Consider the following 19,523-nt stretch of genomic DNA (forward strand, 5'->3'; position numbering starts at 1 on the left):
TTTTATTAAACATAAAAAGTTACAAGTATATGCCAAAGGCATTCCGTTTGCTATATGACGAAGTCATAGAGCTGCTACAAAAAGAAACAGACCTTTCTGTGTCTCAAAATCTGGCTTAAGGTCAGCTGAAAGGACGAATTATCAGTTTCGTTTTCAGCCCATTATGCACTCAGTACAAGCCAAAATAAAGTGATCCAACTGTGTATGTCCATTTACTATTTCCTGGGCTTCCTCTTAAGAGGAAAACAACCCAAAACGAAAATAGCAAACGACATATTTCAAAAACTGTGACAATGTTTCACAAACAAGTAGTTCAGAACATAATACCATAGGTTCCAATTGTTTATGCTAAAACATATGAAAAAAAACAAAATATTTAACTGTAAGGATGATAGACATTAAGTGCATGGAGGTTGATCCGACACACGGATCTGTCCCTGATCTTCTTCCACTACTTTCCAACTGCCCATAGCTTGCTGTAAACCTTCTTTAGAAAGGGTATCCGCTGTAACGTTTCGCTCCCTGTAGATATGACAGATTGAAAATACATTAAAAGAGATCTTTAAGGACATAATTTCTTCAAGCAAAGGTCTAAGCATATAACTGTGACATCTACTTTGTCCGTTGACCCAATTAACAACAGATAAAGAGTCTCCAAAGATCTGAACTGTAAGAATGTTCCTGTGAATAAGCCAGCATAGGAGGAGTTTTAAGGCTGAAAGTTCTGCATAATTATTTGTCCCTGTGCCTAGCCCTACAGATGCTTTTAAAGACTTGGTTTTGCTTAAATGTATGATCATTCCTGCTCCTGTTGTGTTGTTCTGTGAGGCCCCGTCGAAATATGCCCATGGAATCCCTTCTCGGATCTGCTCCTCCCTAATCTGCCTGGTATTGCTTCCTTCCTCTGAATCTGGGATACTTTCAAGGATAGCAGTACTTTGAATTGCAATTGATTCAGCTGTGGTTTCCTTCTCCATGAAAATACTCCGATTTCTTGCAATCCAAATTCCCCAGCATATGATAGGAGGAAGATTCCTCATTTTCCAACCAGGATAGTTGCACCACCATTTATCCCAAACCTCCTGAACATTTCCCCCCTCCCATTCAATCCTTTTCCCTATGAGTTTCCCGACCTCTGCCCAGACTGTTTTGACGAAAGGGCATGCGAGGAATATATGGCTTATATTCTCGGAATCCGACTTGCATAGAGAGCATCTCCCCGGCCCTTGCTTGTACCTAGCTTGAAGCAAGTCCCAAGTAGGAATTTTTCTTTTTAAAATGCACCAAAAGAATAGTCTAGCTTTTGCTGGGCATTTTAGTTTCCAGATTAGCTTGTCCCACCATTCTGGTTCTCCCCATCCTTTTCTGTTCATTAGATATTTATATCCGAATTTTGGGGAGTACGATCCATTTTCCGCGTGTGCCCAGACCAGCTGATCCTGTCTGTCCCTTAACCTTACATTGGACTGAGTTAATTCCTCGGTGTATACCTTCCACCAGGCTGGGCGAAGACCTAGCTCTTCACCAGATTTCTAGGCTTGCCCCCAAATCATTGAGAAACCAATTTTCTCAATTTGACTTAGATGCCTGATACCTTTGGATTCTAGATCTCTGATTAAACCTGGAGAAAGAGCATATTTTTCATTACATCCAACCCAAGGATCTTTCCCTACCTTCAGGTTTTCCCCATTCCCCATCTGCCATGCCAGCCCTTGTTCTATCACGTTGAAAGCCTCCATAGTGGCTTTCCACACCACCGAACCATTTTTCTCCTTCTTACTTTCCTTCCTTATCCATTCTTCTAGTGGTGTGGGGTCAATATATTTCTTTTTTACCACTTTTGTCCAGAGATTATCCATTTTGATTATTCTCCATCCTGATTTTGCTGTCAAATATGTACTAAAATCTGTAAGGTTTTTTATCCCCCATCCACCCCATTCTTTTGGTCTTGCTATTTTATCCCAGGCTACCCATGGAAGAACAGATTCCTCCTTTGAGCCTGCCCAGAGGAACCTATTGCAAATCCTATTTATTTTCCTTAGAATCCCCTTTGGAACCCATGTTAGTGCAGCCCAATAGACTAGCATGGCTAGGAGCACTGATTTGATTAAAGTCAGCCTTCCTGCTTGGGAGAGCCATTTGTAACTCAATTGAGATATTCTGGATTCATTTTTTGCCACCACCCAGTTCCAATATTGGTTCCTATATGCGTTAGGCTTCAGCAAAAATCCTAAGTATTTGAAAGGATTCTCCATGTTGTGCACTTCAAAGGGAAGAAGGGCGGAGATCTGGTTTTTCTCATTTCTGTTTAAACCTTCAGTGATAAGCTGGGACTTTCTATAATTTATTTGCATTCCAGTCGCTTTCATGAACAGATCCAGAATATTTTTTAATTCCTTAATTTCATTTAGACTTCCATTTGTGAACAGTAAGATGTCGTCCACAAACAAGAGGTGTGTGATAAACATGTTGACTGCTACTTCCAATCCTTTTACTGCTCCCTCTCTTTTGGCTGATCGAATCAGGTGACTCAGGCCTTCTGCCACCAAAAGGAAAAGCAGGGGCGATAAGGGGCACACTTGTCTTAACCCCCTGAAGCTTTTGAAGAAAGGAGTGGCTGCACCATTTATTAGAACTGCAAAGTTTACATTGGAGATGCATCCCATTATCCATCTGATGAATTCATATTTAAATCCTAAATGGGTGAGTAGCATCCTTATATAAACCCAATTTATTCTATCATATGCTTTTGATAAGTCAATTTTTATCACTGCTCCCTTTCTTTTCATTTGCTTGACACTGTGGATAGTTTCCTGTGCCACTCCTATAGCTTCATGTATCTGCCGACCATCCAAAAAACCAAACTGCTCATTTGTAATGCATCTTGAAAGAATTGGTTTTATCCTTACTGCTATCAATTTGGCAATGATTTTGTAAATACAGTTGCATAAAGATATAGGCCTGAAGTCTTAAAATGAGTTCGGATTCTCCTTCTTCGGGATAAGTGCTATAAAATTTATGTTGAAGGGGCTGTATACCTCTCATTTCCTCCTAGACTCTTCCACTACCTCTGTTAGTTATGTCCCAATTTGTTCAAAAAAATGTTGGAATAGCTCTATGGTCCATCCATCCAGACCTGGGCTCTTATCTTTTGCCATTGATTTTATAACACTTTCTACTTCCTCCTTTGAGACTTCATACATTAGACTCTCTGCCTCCTCGTCCTCTACATATCTGGGGAAGCAATGGGCAGTCCTGATAATTTCTGCTAATGTGATTTCCCCTTGATCTGCAAACAAGCTCTGAAAGTGATTCCTCCCCAGGAGAGAAAGTTCCTCGAAAGTGTTAGCCTCTTCACCGTCCTCGTTTTTTAGCTTCAATATTGTATTTGCATTTTTTCTTCCTTTTGCATAGTTGTGAAAAAACTTCGTGTTTTCATCCCCAGCCTTCAGCCATATTTCCCTGCTCTTTAGCCTCCATTCCACTTCTTTTGCCAGTAGAATTTGGTCCCTCTATTTTTCTAGCAGTAAAATTTTCTCTTTTGACTCATGTGATCTGTAGCCGTATGTCTCTGTACATTCCATCCTTTAGAGCTCTTCATTAATGAGTACTAAATCCTCTTTCTATCTCTCCCTCCTTGACTTTGCCCATTCAATAGTTGCTTTTTTTAGCTTTTTTAAATTTTCCATGAACAAAAAACCTTTCCCCTCCTGGGATCTTCCATCTGGATGGATCCAAGTTTCCTTGGAAAGCTTTTCATAGGATTCCTCTTGCAACCATGTTGCATTGAATTTGAAAGGCGCTGCTGGTTTCCTAGGTAATTTGGATAACTCCAGGAAGATCGGGAAATAAGATCGGGAAATGGCCCGAGTTTCCCCCCTCTCCCAACCACTGCCAAAACATGGGAATACTGGCAGTCAAGTCTTCGCTCAAAACAAATCGATCCAGCCTCTTTGCAATTCTGGCCTCTCCTACTCTTCGGTTCCTCCATGTGGGTTTCATTTTAATGAGATTTATGTCTATTAGATTTTGAGAGTTTATGGAGCTTTGAAAGAATTTTGATAGCATGTCTTCTCTAGCCGTCGGACCCCAGGTTTCGGCCCTCCCTAAAGAGAAGGTCATGTCTCCACCCAGAACCATGTTGCTTCTTCCCATTATATCTTTTGACAGAAGGTCATTCTAGAACTCCATCCTTCCCTGACAGGGCCCATATATATTTACAATTGTAAGAGGGACATCAAGATCTGTAGATTGAATCTCTGCTCCCATAGCATGTTGGAAACCCCACTGATTTAAAATTCTCACTCTTCCTTCTTTGTACCCTATAGCCAATCCTCCCAAGTGGCCGATAGATTCCATAGCACAGAACCACCACCCCGGAAGAAGAGCTGTAAGAGCTTTTTCTACTTCAGCTTTGTTGCCTAAAATTTCTTGCAGAAGGATATAGTCCGATTTCAAACTCAGTACTAGCTCCTTTAAGGCCAGTTTTTTGGGCTTACTGGCTAACCCCCTACAGTTCCAGGATAACAGGATCATTTAATTACTGTCTCTTGGGGGTTCACAGCTCCAAGCGCCCCATGAATTGTCATTTATTTCCCATCTGCAACATCAAGATTTGCTCTAACCTTGGCATTAGATAAACTCGATTTCCTACCCCTCACTTTCTTTATTTGAGGAGAGGTTCGACCTATTCCTCCAAACGATCCTAGATGCTCAGGCTTTTTATCTAGGGATCTTAGGTTATAATGGCAGGTAAGGGAGGCCGAAACCGGTTTAGCTTCCTCAGGAGGTTCATCCTCACAGTTCAGATCAATGGAGGGGATGGCAGCCGTGATAGTTTCAACAAAATTTTCAATATGTAATTGATCATCAAGTGAGCGTTTTTTAGTATTAAAACTAGTAATCAAGCAATCATCTTTAGATTCAGAAAGAGTTAAAGATGGGTTACTTGAGTCTAGTCTCATACCCGAAAGGTCTTCAGCTGGAGATGTACTCATGGAAGCTGGAAATTCATTGATAGGCTTCTGAATCGGGCTTTCATTGACAGGCTCTGATCCAGGCATTCTTTCTTTATCGGGTTCTGTTCCGTTCCTTCCATCCCTGCCTGGAGAGCTGACTGGGATCTGTTCTAATTCCTTCTCCCCCAGCTGATAGTCCACCTCCATCGACTCTGTCACCGGGTTCTTCTTTATTTCCAATTCCTGAACATGATGTTCCTGATCCGCATACATGCCTTCATCCTCCGGTGGTTTTTGGTTCCTTCTTCTGCATTTCCCCATGGGACAGTCTCTTGCTAGATGTTTGTAGACATGACATCTATGGCATCTGAAAGGGAGATGCTCATAGTCAAGAATTTGCTCGAAAACATATTCTCTGTACTAGATGTTTATCTTTTCCGCTAGTCCTCCCCTGGGGTTTAGATTTACCAGTATCCGGGCCATCGCCATATTTTGGGTTTGAAGAAACGACATGTCCACCTCCAGAAAGGTGCCCAGCCTGTTCCCAATAGACCAAAAATCCGATTCTACCCAGAGGAATGAGGTCAATCCTGGGGCTCGCACCCAAACTAGAAATGTATCTATCCTTTCATGCATAGCATCAAACATTGGGCTCCATCTCTTGAATAATATCGGATAATTGCCAAAATCCCAGTTTCTCGCCATCACCCAGTCCGCCACTTCTTTATTTTCAAATCTCACCCTGAACCATCCTTTTGCCAAAGCCGTGACCTTGAATTCTTTGACTAGGTCCGTCTTCCATACCTGCTCTCCCCATTTTCTAATGAAGTGAGTTGTATGCTTCTTCCCCCTCGCTCTTCCAACTAAGGTGCATTCGGCCACTTCTATTGCCTCCTCCACCTGAACATCCATACCCAACACTAAGTTGTCATCGATGTCCTTCTTCTTAATGCGTTTCGATTTTGTCCTTTTCTCACCTGACTTATTTACCACCAAACCCTCCTCCCTGACCTGAGTGTTTACGGTCTTCTGGGGTACCCCTTCTTGCTGGTCTGAGGACGTCCTCTGCGTGCTAATTTCTGGATCTGCATCGCCTCCTGAAATTTTCTTTAACCCACCTATAGGTTCATGCACCTCTTCGAGTCTCTCATTGCCGGATCTAATGAGACTGGATCTCGGATCCACATACTCTCCAGGTTCAGTAATAGCCGCAGCTGGGATCCGGCTAGGGTTTACTAGATTCTCGGCATTAACGGGTCTGATAACTGCCGGGCCTCGTTCATTATCTGCACTGGTTCGGATCCCTCGGGCCGCCCCAAAGTTTACAATATCCTCAAGTCCCCCTGAAAGTATCGGGCTCGAGATCAAACCCTTCCCTTTCCTTCCTTGAATCAGCCGAGGGATAGCGCATTGACTGTGTTCATTCCTTACCCTCTCCTCCCAAAGCCCCTTTGTGTTGGGTTTGACTTGAACCTCCGGATCGAGTCTTTCTTCCAGCGAAACTCTAGGGCTTATATTGTAAACAGTTCCTTCCACAGAAGGCCTCACACACCCGTGGCTGCCTATTGCCCCGAAATACCAATCCACATTTTGAGTTGTAAGCTCCTTCCCCCAAACAGATAGTATGTCCTCCGGCAATGGTTCCAGGTCGAGAGCCACCCAATGTTTAACCATGGTTAAAAACTGCATGCAAACCCTAGAAACCGCCAGCGGATTGTTCCTCACTAAACAAAATAGATCGTGACTTCCGGTTCCGGTGCCAACACATGGGTATCAGACCTTTTGGATGGAAACCCTTTTCCCACCTAGAAACCCTATTAAAAAAAACCCCGCCTGTCACAGTCTTGTCTTCCTTCTGTCTATCGTTCCACGGCTTCCACGTTGTCTTCGTTCATACTAACACCTTCCCACATCATTCCTTCCAGCTCCTGCCAGGTTCTACGCCTTTGGCCAGGGCAGCCACGCCTACCCTACCCTAGCATCAACACATGATCTTCTTTCGGCCCCATGCGCTCGCCATCCATCCTGCTCCTTTATCCTCTTAATGCCACATTCCTTGACCACGTAACCAAAATAGTGATAATTTAATATAAATTGACAATTTAATTAGTTTTTATGATTTTTTATTTTTATTTTAACAAAATCAAATTTATCACACATATATATTAATTCTTTATAGTTTTATTTGTTTGTAAGCTTAGGTAGGACCCTCTCATTTTCAAGTTTTTACATGTTCGTTATTCACTCCATTTCCAGGGAGGGTAGCACAACAATCGAACCCAAGATCTCCAGTTTGGTGAGACTTCATTTCCACGGCCATTGCCACTTGAGCTACCCCATGCAAACTATTAATTCTTTATAATTAATCATAAAATAATAATAATTTAAAATAAAGTTTCAATTTAGTTAAATATTAGGGTTTTGTTTTAATAGTGTATCATATGTAGTAATAAGTAGTGTTTTGAGAAACACATATAATTTTGAACTATAAAATGATTAGGTATGAAGAAGGCATTATCTGTTTAATTATTTTCAAATGATTATGAACTACTCACTTCTCCTGAATTTGAATTTAAATTGGTCACACCAAAAAAATCATTACAATAATAATAATGATCTTGACACTATTTATATTTTGTGTTAAGTCATGTCTTCTATGTTCATGAATTTGAATTTAAATTGGTCACTCCAAAAATTTCATTATCTATTTTTGTAATAAAGTTTATATCCAAGGCCTGATAGTTTGATTTAGCCATGAGCTTGGCTAAACCTTGGCCCTTGATTAACTTAGTAGGTTTGATTTCTATATCATATCCTAAATTAGTGGCAATCCACTTTCCCCTCTTTCCATCCGGACCATCTTGAGTTAGGATGTCTTTAACTACTGAATTAGGAATGTAGGATACTATATGAGAATATAAGATGTACACCCTAAAGTCCTTAATGGCTTTGACTAAGGTGAAGACTTGTTTTTCCATTATATTATATATCAAGATGGCATCTCTCAGGGCTTTGTGGAAGAAAACAATGTGTTGTTCATAGCCCTGGTCATTTCTCTGCAATAGAATTACAACAATTGTGTGCTCAGAAGCAAAGGAAAGCAAGATGAAATCTCTGTCAAATTTAGGATTGATTAACACAGGTGTTCTAGTCAAGGCTAGTTTAATGTCTTCAAAGGATTTTTTAGCCTCAACAGTCCATTTTATGGTGGATTCCTTTTCCAGCATGTTGTTTAGTGATCTAATTAACTCTGCCAGATTAGATATAAATCTTCTAAGAAAATTATTTTTTCCTAAGAAATATTGTAACTCTTTAATGTTCCTAAGATGTTGTATTTGTAGGATGGCTTCTATTCTAGTAGGGTCTATTCTTATACCATCTTTTCAAATTATGTGACCTAACAACTTTCCTTCTTTTAACCAAACAAGGACTTTTGGGGGTTCAAAGAGATTCCAAATTTCCTGCATTCAATAAAAACTTTCCTTAGATGATCCAAATGTTGATTGTTAGATTTTGAAAATAAAGTAATATCATCTAGGTATATTACAAGGAAACCATGGATTTCTTTTGCAAAGGCTATGTTCATAGCTCTTTGGAAAGTGGCTCCTACATTCATTAGTCCAAAAGGCATTTTCACATACATAAATGTGCCCCAAGGAGTAGTAAAGGAAGTTTTGGGTTGGTCATCAGGATGAGCTAAGATTTAATTATAACCAAAAAACCCATCCAACAACCAGATTCTAGTTGCTCCAACTACCCTTTGTAAAATGTGGTCCATTTTGGGGAGAGGGTAATTGTCTTTTAGTGACAATTTATTGAGGTTTATGAGATCCACACAAGGTATGATCTCACCAGTTTTGTTTCTAGTTGGCACCAAGTTTGAGACCCAATCAAAAAATCGGATTGGTGCAATTATTTTAGTATCGTACATTCTCTTAATTTCTTTTTCAATTGCAGGTAATAAGACAGGATTAATCTTTCTAAGTTTTTGTTTGAAAAGCTTTTGATTTTCTTTAATTGGAATTGTGTGTTGGATGATGTTGGTGTTAAAGGATTTGAGGTCCTCATAACTCCAAGCAAAGACATCTTGAAACTCTTTCAATTGCTCAATGTATTTTATCTTTTCAGTAGGGGGTAATGATTTTGAAAGTTTGATCAATTTAGGATTTTCATCGGTGCCTATATTACATTCTTCTATATTAGACCTTAAAGGCTCCATCTTACGCTTCCTAGGAACATCATTTGAATCAAATAAATCTGCCAGATGGGTTAATCCCTTAGGTAAGAAATTATATTTAAGATTAATTACTTCGGTTTCCTCGCTGATTATTTCATCAATCTCAATTTTATATAAGTTATCTATATCTAATTTGGTAAATTTAGTAGGGTTAAATCTATCTATTACTTCACCTTCTATTTCATTTATTTCTATCTCATTCTTAGTGTTAGGATCTATTGATGTGTAAGTATCTATGTTGTTATTGCTAAACTCTTCTTTTGAAATTAAAAAGTTGTTTACCTGTTTATCATCAAAAAATACTTGCCACTTGTTCAAATTATCTGGAATTGCAGTTCTATGCCTAATTTCAGTAGTATACTGATGGTTGGGCTGGAAGGGTAATTTGTAGGTACTAGAAAACACTGCTAAACTATGGGCTTGCATGTTATGCTTTCTAGGAATTACTACAAGCCCTGATTCTAGGAAAGTGTTAAATATTTCTACAGTATTGTCCCTATAACAACTTAATCTAGGGTCCTTTGTCATATACACACCATCAATCTGTTTTACAATTATTTCAGAGTCTCCCATGACAGAAACTCTTTTAGATCCTAAATTCCTAACTAACTTAAGACATAAAATTAATGCTTCATACTCAACCATATAATTGGTACATTTGAAATTGAATCTATATGAATGGCCTTTTGAGTAATCATTTTCCAAATTATATATCCACACTCTTGCTCCTACTCCTAACTTATTTACTAATCCATCAAATTCTAAATTCCATAATATCTCATGATCTATATTTACACTATCTAGTGCAACAAACTTTTCATCATTTATAACATTTTGACCGTCTTATTCACTGAACAGTTCCATAGTTTGTTGTGTTTCATGTTGTGTAGAAACTGTAATTTCTTTTGGTTCTATATTAGTATTGTCTAAAATCGTTTCTTGCATTTGATCAACATTATACAGGATAAAAGAATCGATATCTGAGTGTATGGAGTAGATGGGAAAGTTTTGAGGCCAATCCTGGCTACTTACCATATATTTCATTAAGGTTTCTCGTTATAGTTTCTTAGGATGTCCAAAAACAGAGATTATTACATATGGCATATCTAGTTGTAAGGATCCCTGAAGTTTGGCTCCCCATGATCTGGATAACGACATGCCATATTTTGGTGGGATGTCAGCAACAATAATATCCATAAGGATGCTTTTGGCAGGATATTGAACTAAAGTAACACACAGGTCCTTAATCAATCCTAGACATTGTACCTAACTGGAGTCAAATGAGAATAAGTCTTTATAAGGCCTTGTAATGTCTAGGTTTAATTTATCCATCACTGATTTGGGCATTAAGTTGTGAGGGGCCCCAGAATCAACCATTGCATTGTGTAGAATTTTGTCATGGATACTAAGGCTAATGTAAAAATGTGGAACTCCTCCTTCTAATGGTTTGCCATTAACATCTGGACCAAATATGAGTTCTGGTTGGTCATCAAATAAGTTGACTGAATCCTCATTTTCAGCAATGTTTAAGGTCAGGGCTATCTGTGATTTATAAGTTTCGTTCTTGATTAGTTTTGTTAAAGGAACTGAAATCTTTAGCTTTGTTATATCTTTTTTCAAATTGAAAGGCAAAGAGACCTTTTTTGTTTGAAGGTTTTGAATTTTTGCAGCAGGGATTTGAGTAGGCTTGTCTTCTTTTCCTTTATTGGGGACCTGCTTACGTGGATTTTCGAATCTGATGTTTTGAGCTTTGTCCATTGGTCCCTTAGGTGGAATCAAGGTGGATGGTTAATTAGCAAAAGGTTGATCAGAGGTTATGCCTACAATTTTGGGGCCAGAAGGATTCAGGTTCTCCCTAGGGAGAATTTGGTGGATTTTTAAAATAGGGGCTTCTTTTATTTTCTTTGGTTGATTTTCCATTGTTTTCTTACTTTGGTTAGGGACATCAACATTCTTTTTGCTTCTTAGGTTATACTATTTATGCACTTCAAAGATGGTATATTCGTATCCCTATTTATAATCAAATGATTCCCCAGAATGTACTTGTAATTGCTACACCATATACAATTCTTACTCATCTTGGGTTAGAAAAACATTGTCCTCATCATTTATTCCCATTAGTTTAATTTGTGTATCTTGTTCTGGATCTTTTGGATGGGATGTGTCTACATAATTTTCTTGAAAAGGAGGCCTGATTTTCTGACCTGGTCCATTTTTCCTAATGTTTTAGTTTTTTCTAAAATTTGGGTTTCTAACTGGAGGTGCTTGTTGGTTATCCCATTGAGGTTTCCTTTCTATGTTCTCTATTCTATCCATTAGGTTTTCCATACTTTTGGCTAAACTATCTATTTTAATATCGAATGATGAAGTTTCATCCTTTGCAATCCCTCTCCTTTCATTTCTAACTCTAGCCCTTTTAGCTAACAAATTAGCTTGTACACTAACTTCTACACTTTGCATTTCTTCTAATGCTGGAGGTTTCTTTCCCTGAGTTGGTAGGCCATATATGTGTAAAAACCATCTGGGAACTTTATTAATTCTAAGTTAGGTGGGGGTCTAAGGTTACTGGGATTGCATTGTATATATTATTGAGTATGCGACCAAACGACTCTAGTCTCGAAACGATGACGACTGTGAGAACTAGAGAGAGATTCTTGGAAGTAACCATAGAGCCCTGTGTGACCCGGGAGGATCCTGGAGAGGCAGAAATTGAACCAGAGTTTCCCAAGTACCCACGCACACTATGACCATAGAAGAACAAGTAGCCAATGGGGCCATTCTTGGTATCACCACAGAACCCATGAGTTAGTAAGTTGTCAATGACGGAGAATGGCAAAGTTGTCACCGTTGAAATAGAGGAGGAGGAGGAAGAATTGCAAGCCCTGATCGCCCAAATTGAGGCACAGGACGATGAGGCAGAGAACGTTTCCCAAGTACCTTCAGCGATAAAGCTACCCCTCTACATCTCCCCATGGAAAGGGACAGCCAAGATACCAAAGAACATGGAGGCCACAAAGAGTGCGCTCTAGACCTCTCTTCTTCCTGATGAAATAAGAATTGATGGTCCGCCGCTGAGACGAGTGCCTAATATAAAGTTCAAAGTCTGGGACCTCGTGGATAGCGAGAAGTTCCCATAGCTAGCTGCGGAGCAATTATTGCAAGAGAAATGGTTACGCGGTGTGGAGAAGGTTGGGTTACTACATCTGTGGTGGATACCCCACTACCACCATGCACCCATCACAATTTTTGTCATCTGGCAACTACTGTGTCTATTACATGATGGATATCTCTGGCTGGAGGAGTCGATTCCCATCATGGCTAACTTAATTCATCAGATTTCTCAGCTGCCCGTCGAAGGAAACAATCTCGCAGCGACAGCAGGGAAAATCAACGACTTGTCCTTCACGAAAGCGATGAAGGTTGAATATAATTTGGAGATAAGGAAGCGAGGGTATGTAATAGCAAGCATCAAGGACAAAGGGGTGCATGTATCGACCTAGCTGCTGGTTGGAAAGCTAATGAGGAAATGTTGTGCATACGAGGTGCTAGAATTTATAATTGCCTTAGCAGAGTAGTGCGCAGAGGGGGTCCAGTTCAACTAGGCGCAGTTTCTCTGCTATGAATTTTTGATGAATTGTAGGGAAGCCCAAGAGTGGGGTAAGACCTTCCACTATGAGTGGTTGCTCTTATCCATCCTGTTGGTTGCAGGGGAGCTGCCAAAGGACAACCAGTTTCCCACCATTGAGAGGAACCTACCCAAAGCCGCGAGGTACACCTCGCTTTGGGGAATGGAAGACGTGACGAGGGTTCATGAGATCAAGGTGTTTTGGGTGTTCATGGAGGTGAGCATCCAAACATGGATCAACCACAGGCCTCGCCTATCCTCAACAGTATACAAAAATTTGCAAAGTGCGGTCGAATTGAAGGCGAATATGCATAATTTTTATATCTGGGCACGAAAAGACCTAGCCCAAACATGGGTGAAGCTTCCCTTCATTGCAACAGACGATGAAATATTCGGCGTAATGGCAGCATGGTCTCTGGAGTGGTGCGCTCTGGACTTGGCAGAACTAGAAAAGATTGCAGCATAGTAGCATAAGAAGGAATCCAAGCTGCACATCGTGAAATTGGCAGAGCGAAAGTGCCAGGAATAGGAAGCGGTCGCGCAACAGAAGGTGGTTGAGGCAACAGTGACCTCACAGATAACATTAGTCACAACCGCAACCACTGAAGAGATCAAGAAAGGTAGGGAAGTGTCTATGGAGCCGAACATATAGGGGGAAGATTATTCAGAGGTACGCACGGACCCTATCCCGACTTAACTCAATAGGTCACGCACCCAGGAGAAAGTAGCACCGCGGAAAAGGATAAAGGCATCAAAGCCAACAGATGCCTTGGAGGAATTAATCATGGAGCAGATGACTATGTTAGGGGTGCTTAGAGAGAAATTGCAGGCATTACAAGTGCAACTCTTGGGAGTGAGTTCACCACACAGTGCGGTGGGGCCATCCGATGATACTTAGCTGATGCGTGCCCACACGACCCACACCATCGGATTACCAGCAGGCATAGTTCTAGCAGCAACTGAGGATGACAGGGCCACGATAAAGGGTTATGGGTTGAATTTGGCCACCCTTCCCAGAGAGACCCTATACCAGCTGCAGGATGGGGTAACCGCTGAGCTCCGCACCAGGGAAGGTCGTGCCCTCCAGGTCTTAATGGAGCAAAAGGGAAATCTGGAGTAGATCAGTCTACAACGTGACAACTTGGTTGCACACAACCAATGATTGGAATGGGCCATGCAGGAGGCCTATAGCAGCGTTCCATAACTGGTTGCGCCACATGAACTCCCAACAGCAGAATAGATTCATCACATGATGGCAGGATTTTGTAGGACCCAAGAGGAGGCCACAAAAGTTCAGTTGGAGTTGAACTTGCAAATCGCAGAGCTGTGGCTAAAGGCGCAATCCTCTACACCCCCAGAAGTCAGAGAGCAGTGCCACCGCGCCATTTAATCAAGGTTGGAAGTGATAGAGCACGCAGTAGAGGACTGCACAGGATTGTTGGATCAGTCCCTCCTCACGCTCACTTCATTGCAGGAAGATCCAACCATACAACAGCTGGAGACAGAAGCATGGCAACTTCAACAAGCATATGACAAGGTCAGAGGGACCACACAAATAGTTGCCCTTACTAAGCGCCTTACCAGAATGAAGGAGGCCTAGGCTCTTAAGAAACAGGTGGATGTTGCGCGCCAGAAAGAAGCAATGGTGAAAGAATGCATTCAGCCTTGGCTCGAGGAAGCCTTCTTGGTCAGTACGACAATAGAGGAAAAGCTAGCACAGATGCAGAATGCATCTATGCTAAGGCAACAAGGTGCCCCTGACGATGATGTATCAGAGAGTTGTGCCCAATTGATACAACGAATATCGGAAGAATGTGTTGCGGATGTAAGCGAAGCGTAGAGGTTGTTGGATGAACTTCACACAAAGATCACCGCACAACCTGAGTAACTCGGGAAGAGTCACGTTGATCTTGTTGGGGGCCTATTGGGCAACGGAGCCCCCATAGGGAATTTTTGGGGCTTAAAGCTTGAATTTTTGAGTCAATGTAATGTAAAGACCCTGCAAAATGTGGACACGGAGCGCGAGAGTCTAGGGTAGTCCGCCCTAAGAATATTGTAATTTAATAAAAGTTGTGTCGGCCTACCCATGGTCCATGGACCATGGGATTATATAAATAGAGCTAGGTTCTAAGTGTAGAAAGCAAGTTTTTGGTTAAGTCTTGATCTGAAGTGATATGGGTTTTTGAATTCGAAATTCGCTCTGAGTCTGTAAGTCCGAGTCTTGGGTAGTAGTAGTAGAGAGAGGTTCTGCAGCTCTATGCGTAGAGGCATGGAAGAGTCTACTACTATGTGCGCGGACCCCTACAGCTATGTGCGCAGGGTGGAGTTGGGATTGTAACAAGACAGAAGTTAATAAAAGCTAAGTTGATTCTGAGATATTATGCATCTATTCACAGATTTGTATGCTTATGCTTCTATTATATGTTTTTGCATCTCTTTACAGTTTATGGTTGCACCCATTGGTTATAAATGTTGAATGATTGATAAAGATTACTAGGCCCACAAAATTAAGTCAGATCTGTAATAATAACACGGTAAGGTTAGAGGATCTAGATAGCGCCCCTTCACGCTCTGTACAAAGCTATGCGAAGGTTAGACAGTTGCAGGGAGCTACACTAGTGCGCAGGATCAGTTCACGACCTTTCCAGATCTCATCAAGACATTCCTAGGGTGTGGAAAACTGGTTCTAGCACCCTCCCATACTACCTTGGGTGAGACCTCATTCTGCACTCCGCGGATTATTTCTGAAAGGGCCAATAGTTTCAGGATTTGTTTGGATAAAACACTTCTGAACCTGGGTTAGGCCCTAACAAGCCAACAGGTGCTGGAAGGGTTTGATAGGTTTTACTGTGAAATAGGTCAAAAGGAATGAAAATGATGGTTTTTAGGTTCTTAATGGGCAACTTTTTTAAATTTGGCGTGGGATTAGTTAAGTGAACAGTGACGGTTCATCAATTTTAGTGGGGAGGTGGTTTCCCAGCCCATCGCACCACTTTTGTGGTGAAGGCGGTATTGAGGGGGGGTCAACCGATATACCTCCACACCTGACATGTAGCATTTAGGGTTCGAGGGAAAACCGCTTTATTGGGCAGGTAATGATTGATCATCGGGCTCGGCCGATATGGCTGTGGACCATTAGATGATGGGGTAGTTGATCAAACGAAGGTCGGGTGGCAAACTTGCGAGGAGAAAATGAACAGGAGTTAGGGGGGGCCCAGGGGTTTTAATCATGGCGATTTGTGACTAATGCGGGGTTTAATCATGGGATTAGGGGATCAGGTGATGTTAATGAAGGTTTTAAATGGTCTGTGCGGAGAATTGATGGGTTAAGTGGGTTTTGTGAGGGGAAAGAACAAAACTATATTTTATAGTTAAACTATGGGCGGGGATAATACATAGGGGATTTAATTAATATAGGGGAAAAGATATTTAGGAGCTATATAATTAAATTAGAAATTAATATGAAATGAAATGAGCAGGGATGAAAAATAGCATTAAGTGTAATGTCATATTTATGCATTTCTCTCACATACACTTAATACTTAGGATGAGATTCTTTTGTGGATTTTTTGAGTGAAAGGTAATTTCACATGGGGTTATTTACTTTCTCATAGGTAAATGTAGTTTAACCTTAGGAAAAGGGGTTTTATTAGGCTATTGGGGGAAATGAGTGGAGATGAATACTTATGAAGGGGATTCTAACACTTGAAGTCCATAAGTCAGTAAGCCAAGGGTCCAGTACCTCCAAAAGTCAGAGAAATGCTCTGAGACTTTATGACTTGAAGGATTTAAGTACTAGAACTTAGTTATGAATCGGGAAATTAGTAAATAAAGGGGTGAAATGACTAAGGGGATGTTAATTAAACCAAATTGTAAACCATTGTTCTTTCTTTCTTTACTTCTCATGGACATTGAAAGATATATTTAAACATGACATAAGTGATTTTGTGCAATCAACTTGATACTTCAACAACCTTTCTTCTACTTACCCATTTCTTACTCTACCATTTTTTCTACATTTTATTTGGGTGCATTTAGGCTAGCAAATCCTTATCAATCCTTTTCTTTTAAAAAGTAAACTATCTAATTCTAACCTTATACCATCCAAGGGCTCAGATTAAACTGATGAGCTCCTTTTATTTTCTCTACCTATCTAATGATCTGCTAGGATTGAACTGTTTGGTTAGATTTTATTCTCTAAATATAAAAATAAAGTTCAAAGAATGATATAATCAATATTAAACAGTTTGATTACCATGGATTGTGTTATGAATAACAAGCTGCACACAAGCATTGTTATGCATGAAAGTAAATAGTAGTGGCATTTATACTTGCACACTTTCATGGTCTCTTTTTTTTGGGGGGGTTCATATATTTTCATTTTTTTACCTTCTCTTATTATTTTTTTCCTTTGATTTTTCTTTTAGGACATACACTCTTTACATAATTTTATTTTTAATATGGAAAACATTTGCAAAAAGCAAAGGTATGTACAATATTACAAGGCTTAACCTTAGTCATTCAAAATTATGACTCCTATTGGTATAGGAACCTAACATCTGTGAAGAACATGGAGGTTTTTTCTAATATGAATAGTTCTTTAAAAAAAAATCTTTTTGTTTTTCAAAATTAATCTCTATTTCGTCTCAAAAGAAATAAAAAAAGCAGGAACACACTTCTTCAAAAAAATCCAAAGCAAAAACGCAACAAATTTGTGATTTGTGAAATTGAGCATTTCCTTCAACTTTAATTGATACAAATATATTGTAGATTACTTATGGAGCCTTGTCAATCTTTTCAATACCTTCATACACCTTATTTTCTTTATTTTCATTAAACAACCACCTTTGCAGTAGGAACACAACAAATCCCCTATAATATAAATGCAGCAAGTGTCCCACTCACATCCATAGCACCTCAAGAGGATGGATGATGAACTCTACGAGTTTTTGAATAAAAAACATGTCTTTATAACCTTTCCTGTGGTCTAGAACTTTGTTTGAGTGCAATTATGACTTTTCAAATTTAGAAATGTCCAAGGGAAATGCAAGGGAGAAGCACAATAGCAACCTTACACCTTTGGTGCTTGCAATTGGTGACAAAGATATGACATAAAATTCTATTTAACTATGTAATTAACTAAAAATACACCACTAACTTGTCCCAAATATGAAAAAAAAGACCCACTATTACCTTTATCTATGACCTGGATGACACATTAACCATAGACTTACTAAAGCTAGAATTTTTATGAAATCAATGATTTTATGTCTTTCATAACTATATTGTTTTTATATATCCTAACCTAAATTGACACTAAATACTTGACCTCACACACTTCACAAAAAGTGATGACTTGATCTTTGTGAGATCATAGCAAAACTTTCACAAATTGACCAAAATGATAAAATGACTAAATGTGACTTTGATTACTATAGCATAGAACTCTAACAAAACTATTGACAGAATTTGAAGAAAGAGGTAGAAGAGTTTGTGGATAGATGCTTGGATTTTCAATAGGTAAAATAATACTGTAAGAATCTAGACGGCTTGCCACAACTGATAATGATTCAAGAGTGGAAGTGGGAGGTCATTTTCATGCACTACATCACATGTTTTCTGAGGAAATCTAGATAGAATGATTCTATCATGGTTGTGGTTGACAGGTTGAAAAATGCAACGCACTTCATCCGAATAAAGTATAAATATTCAGCTATTGATGTATCACATGTATTTATGATAGATATGGTAAGGTTACATGGTGTTACAAAAACAAATGTGTGATACATGGATGCTAATTTCACTTCTAGGTTCTTGAAAGTATTATTTGCAAGTTTGGGTATAAAATTGGAGCTCAACACAATATATCATCTATAAACATGTGGACAAGTAGATAGGTTCAACAAGATATTGGAGGACATGTTTAGGATGTATATGACGCATTGGGAGTGAAATTGGGAAGAGTATATTCCACCAGTTCAATTCGCTTACAATAATGAATATGAGGAGTCTATGAGGATGAGTCTATTGTAGGAAATATATGGGTGGAGTTATAATATTCCTATGAGTTGGAGTGGTCTAGTTAATGGGGTAATGATTGGATAAGACATGTTGGCAGAGATGGAATAGGAAATGGAGGTTATCAAGAAGAATTTGGAAGTAGCATAGAATAGGCAGAAAATTTATGTAGATTAGAATATGATGATTAAGGAGTTTAAGGTTTCGGAATAAGTATACTTACACATCAAGCCCAAGAATATCTCCTTAAGGATTGGATCATGTGCCAAGTTGGCACCTCGATATTGTGGACCTTTCAATATTATTGAGATGATTGGACTAGTGGCCTATCGACCAACACTTCCCTCTATAGTGAAATTCCATTATGTTTTCTGTGTGCCATTTCTTAAGACTTATTTTAAATAGGTTGTTGATGTGATCGAACAATCTTTATTACATGTGGATCGAGAACGAGAATTCTTATCGGAACCTTAGTTCATTTTGCAAAGAAAGATGCTCATGCTCTCGAATCGAGCAATCAAGCAGGTTAAAGTGAAATGGAAGAACTTTGGGCCCAATGAAGCTACATGGGAGATGGCACATCAGATGCACTGTGTATATGCTTCTCTATTCACTCGTTGAGTGAATGTTCTTGATATATGTTTTGGTGTGATGTTTTCGCATGTGTATATATGTATATGGATGT

The 19,523-nt window shown here is 39.7% G+C and overlaps 1 protein-coding gene across 1 annotated transcript; it reads right to left on the bottom strand.

Moving 5' to 3' along the window:
• Positions 1-398: 398 nt before the first annotated feature.
• Positions 399-1,859, bottom strand: LOC149170429 (uncharacterized). The gene is made up of 2 exons (XM_089425582.1): positions 1,674-1,859; positions 399-1,532 (listed from the first exon to the last, which is right to left on the bottom strand). Exons 1-2 carry the CDS (start codon positions 1,857-1,859, stop codon positions 399-401), a joined length of 1,320 nt encoding a protein of 439 aa, XP_089281708.1.
• Positions 1,860-19,523: the final 17,664 nt, after the last annotated feature.

Source organism: Pinus tabuliformis, chromosome 4_2 (assembly GCF_031772625.1).
Source record: "Pinus tabuliformis cultivar Carrire ecotype Pingquan chromosome 4_2, CPIR1, whole genome shotgun sequence".
Taxonomy (NCBI): Eukaryota; Viridiplantae; Streptophyta; class Pinopsida; order Pinales; family Pinaceae; genus Pinus; species Pinus tabuliformis.

Excerpts from the sequence above, each read along its gene's own strand:
- LOC149170429 (XM_089425582.1), bottom strand. The coding sequence starts at position 1,859 with ATGGATAATCTCTGGACAAAAGTGGTAAAAAAGAAATATATTGACCCC. Across the intron at positions 1,533-1,673 it reads GGAATGGGGAAAACCTGAAG|AAATCTGGTGAAGAGCTAGG; the intron begins GTAGGGAAAGAT and ends GGGCAAGCCTAG.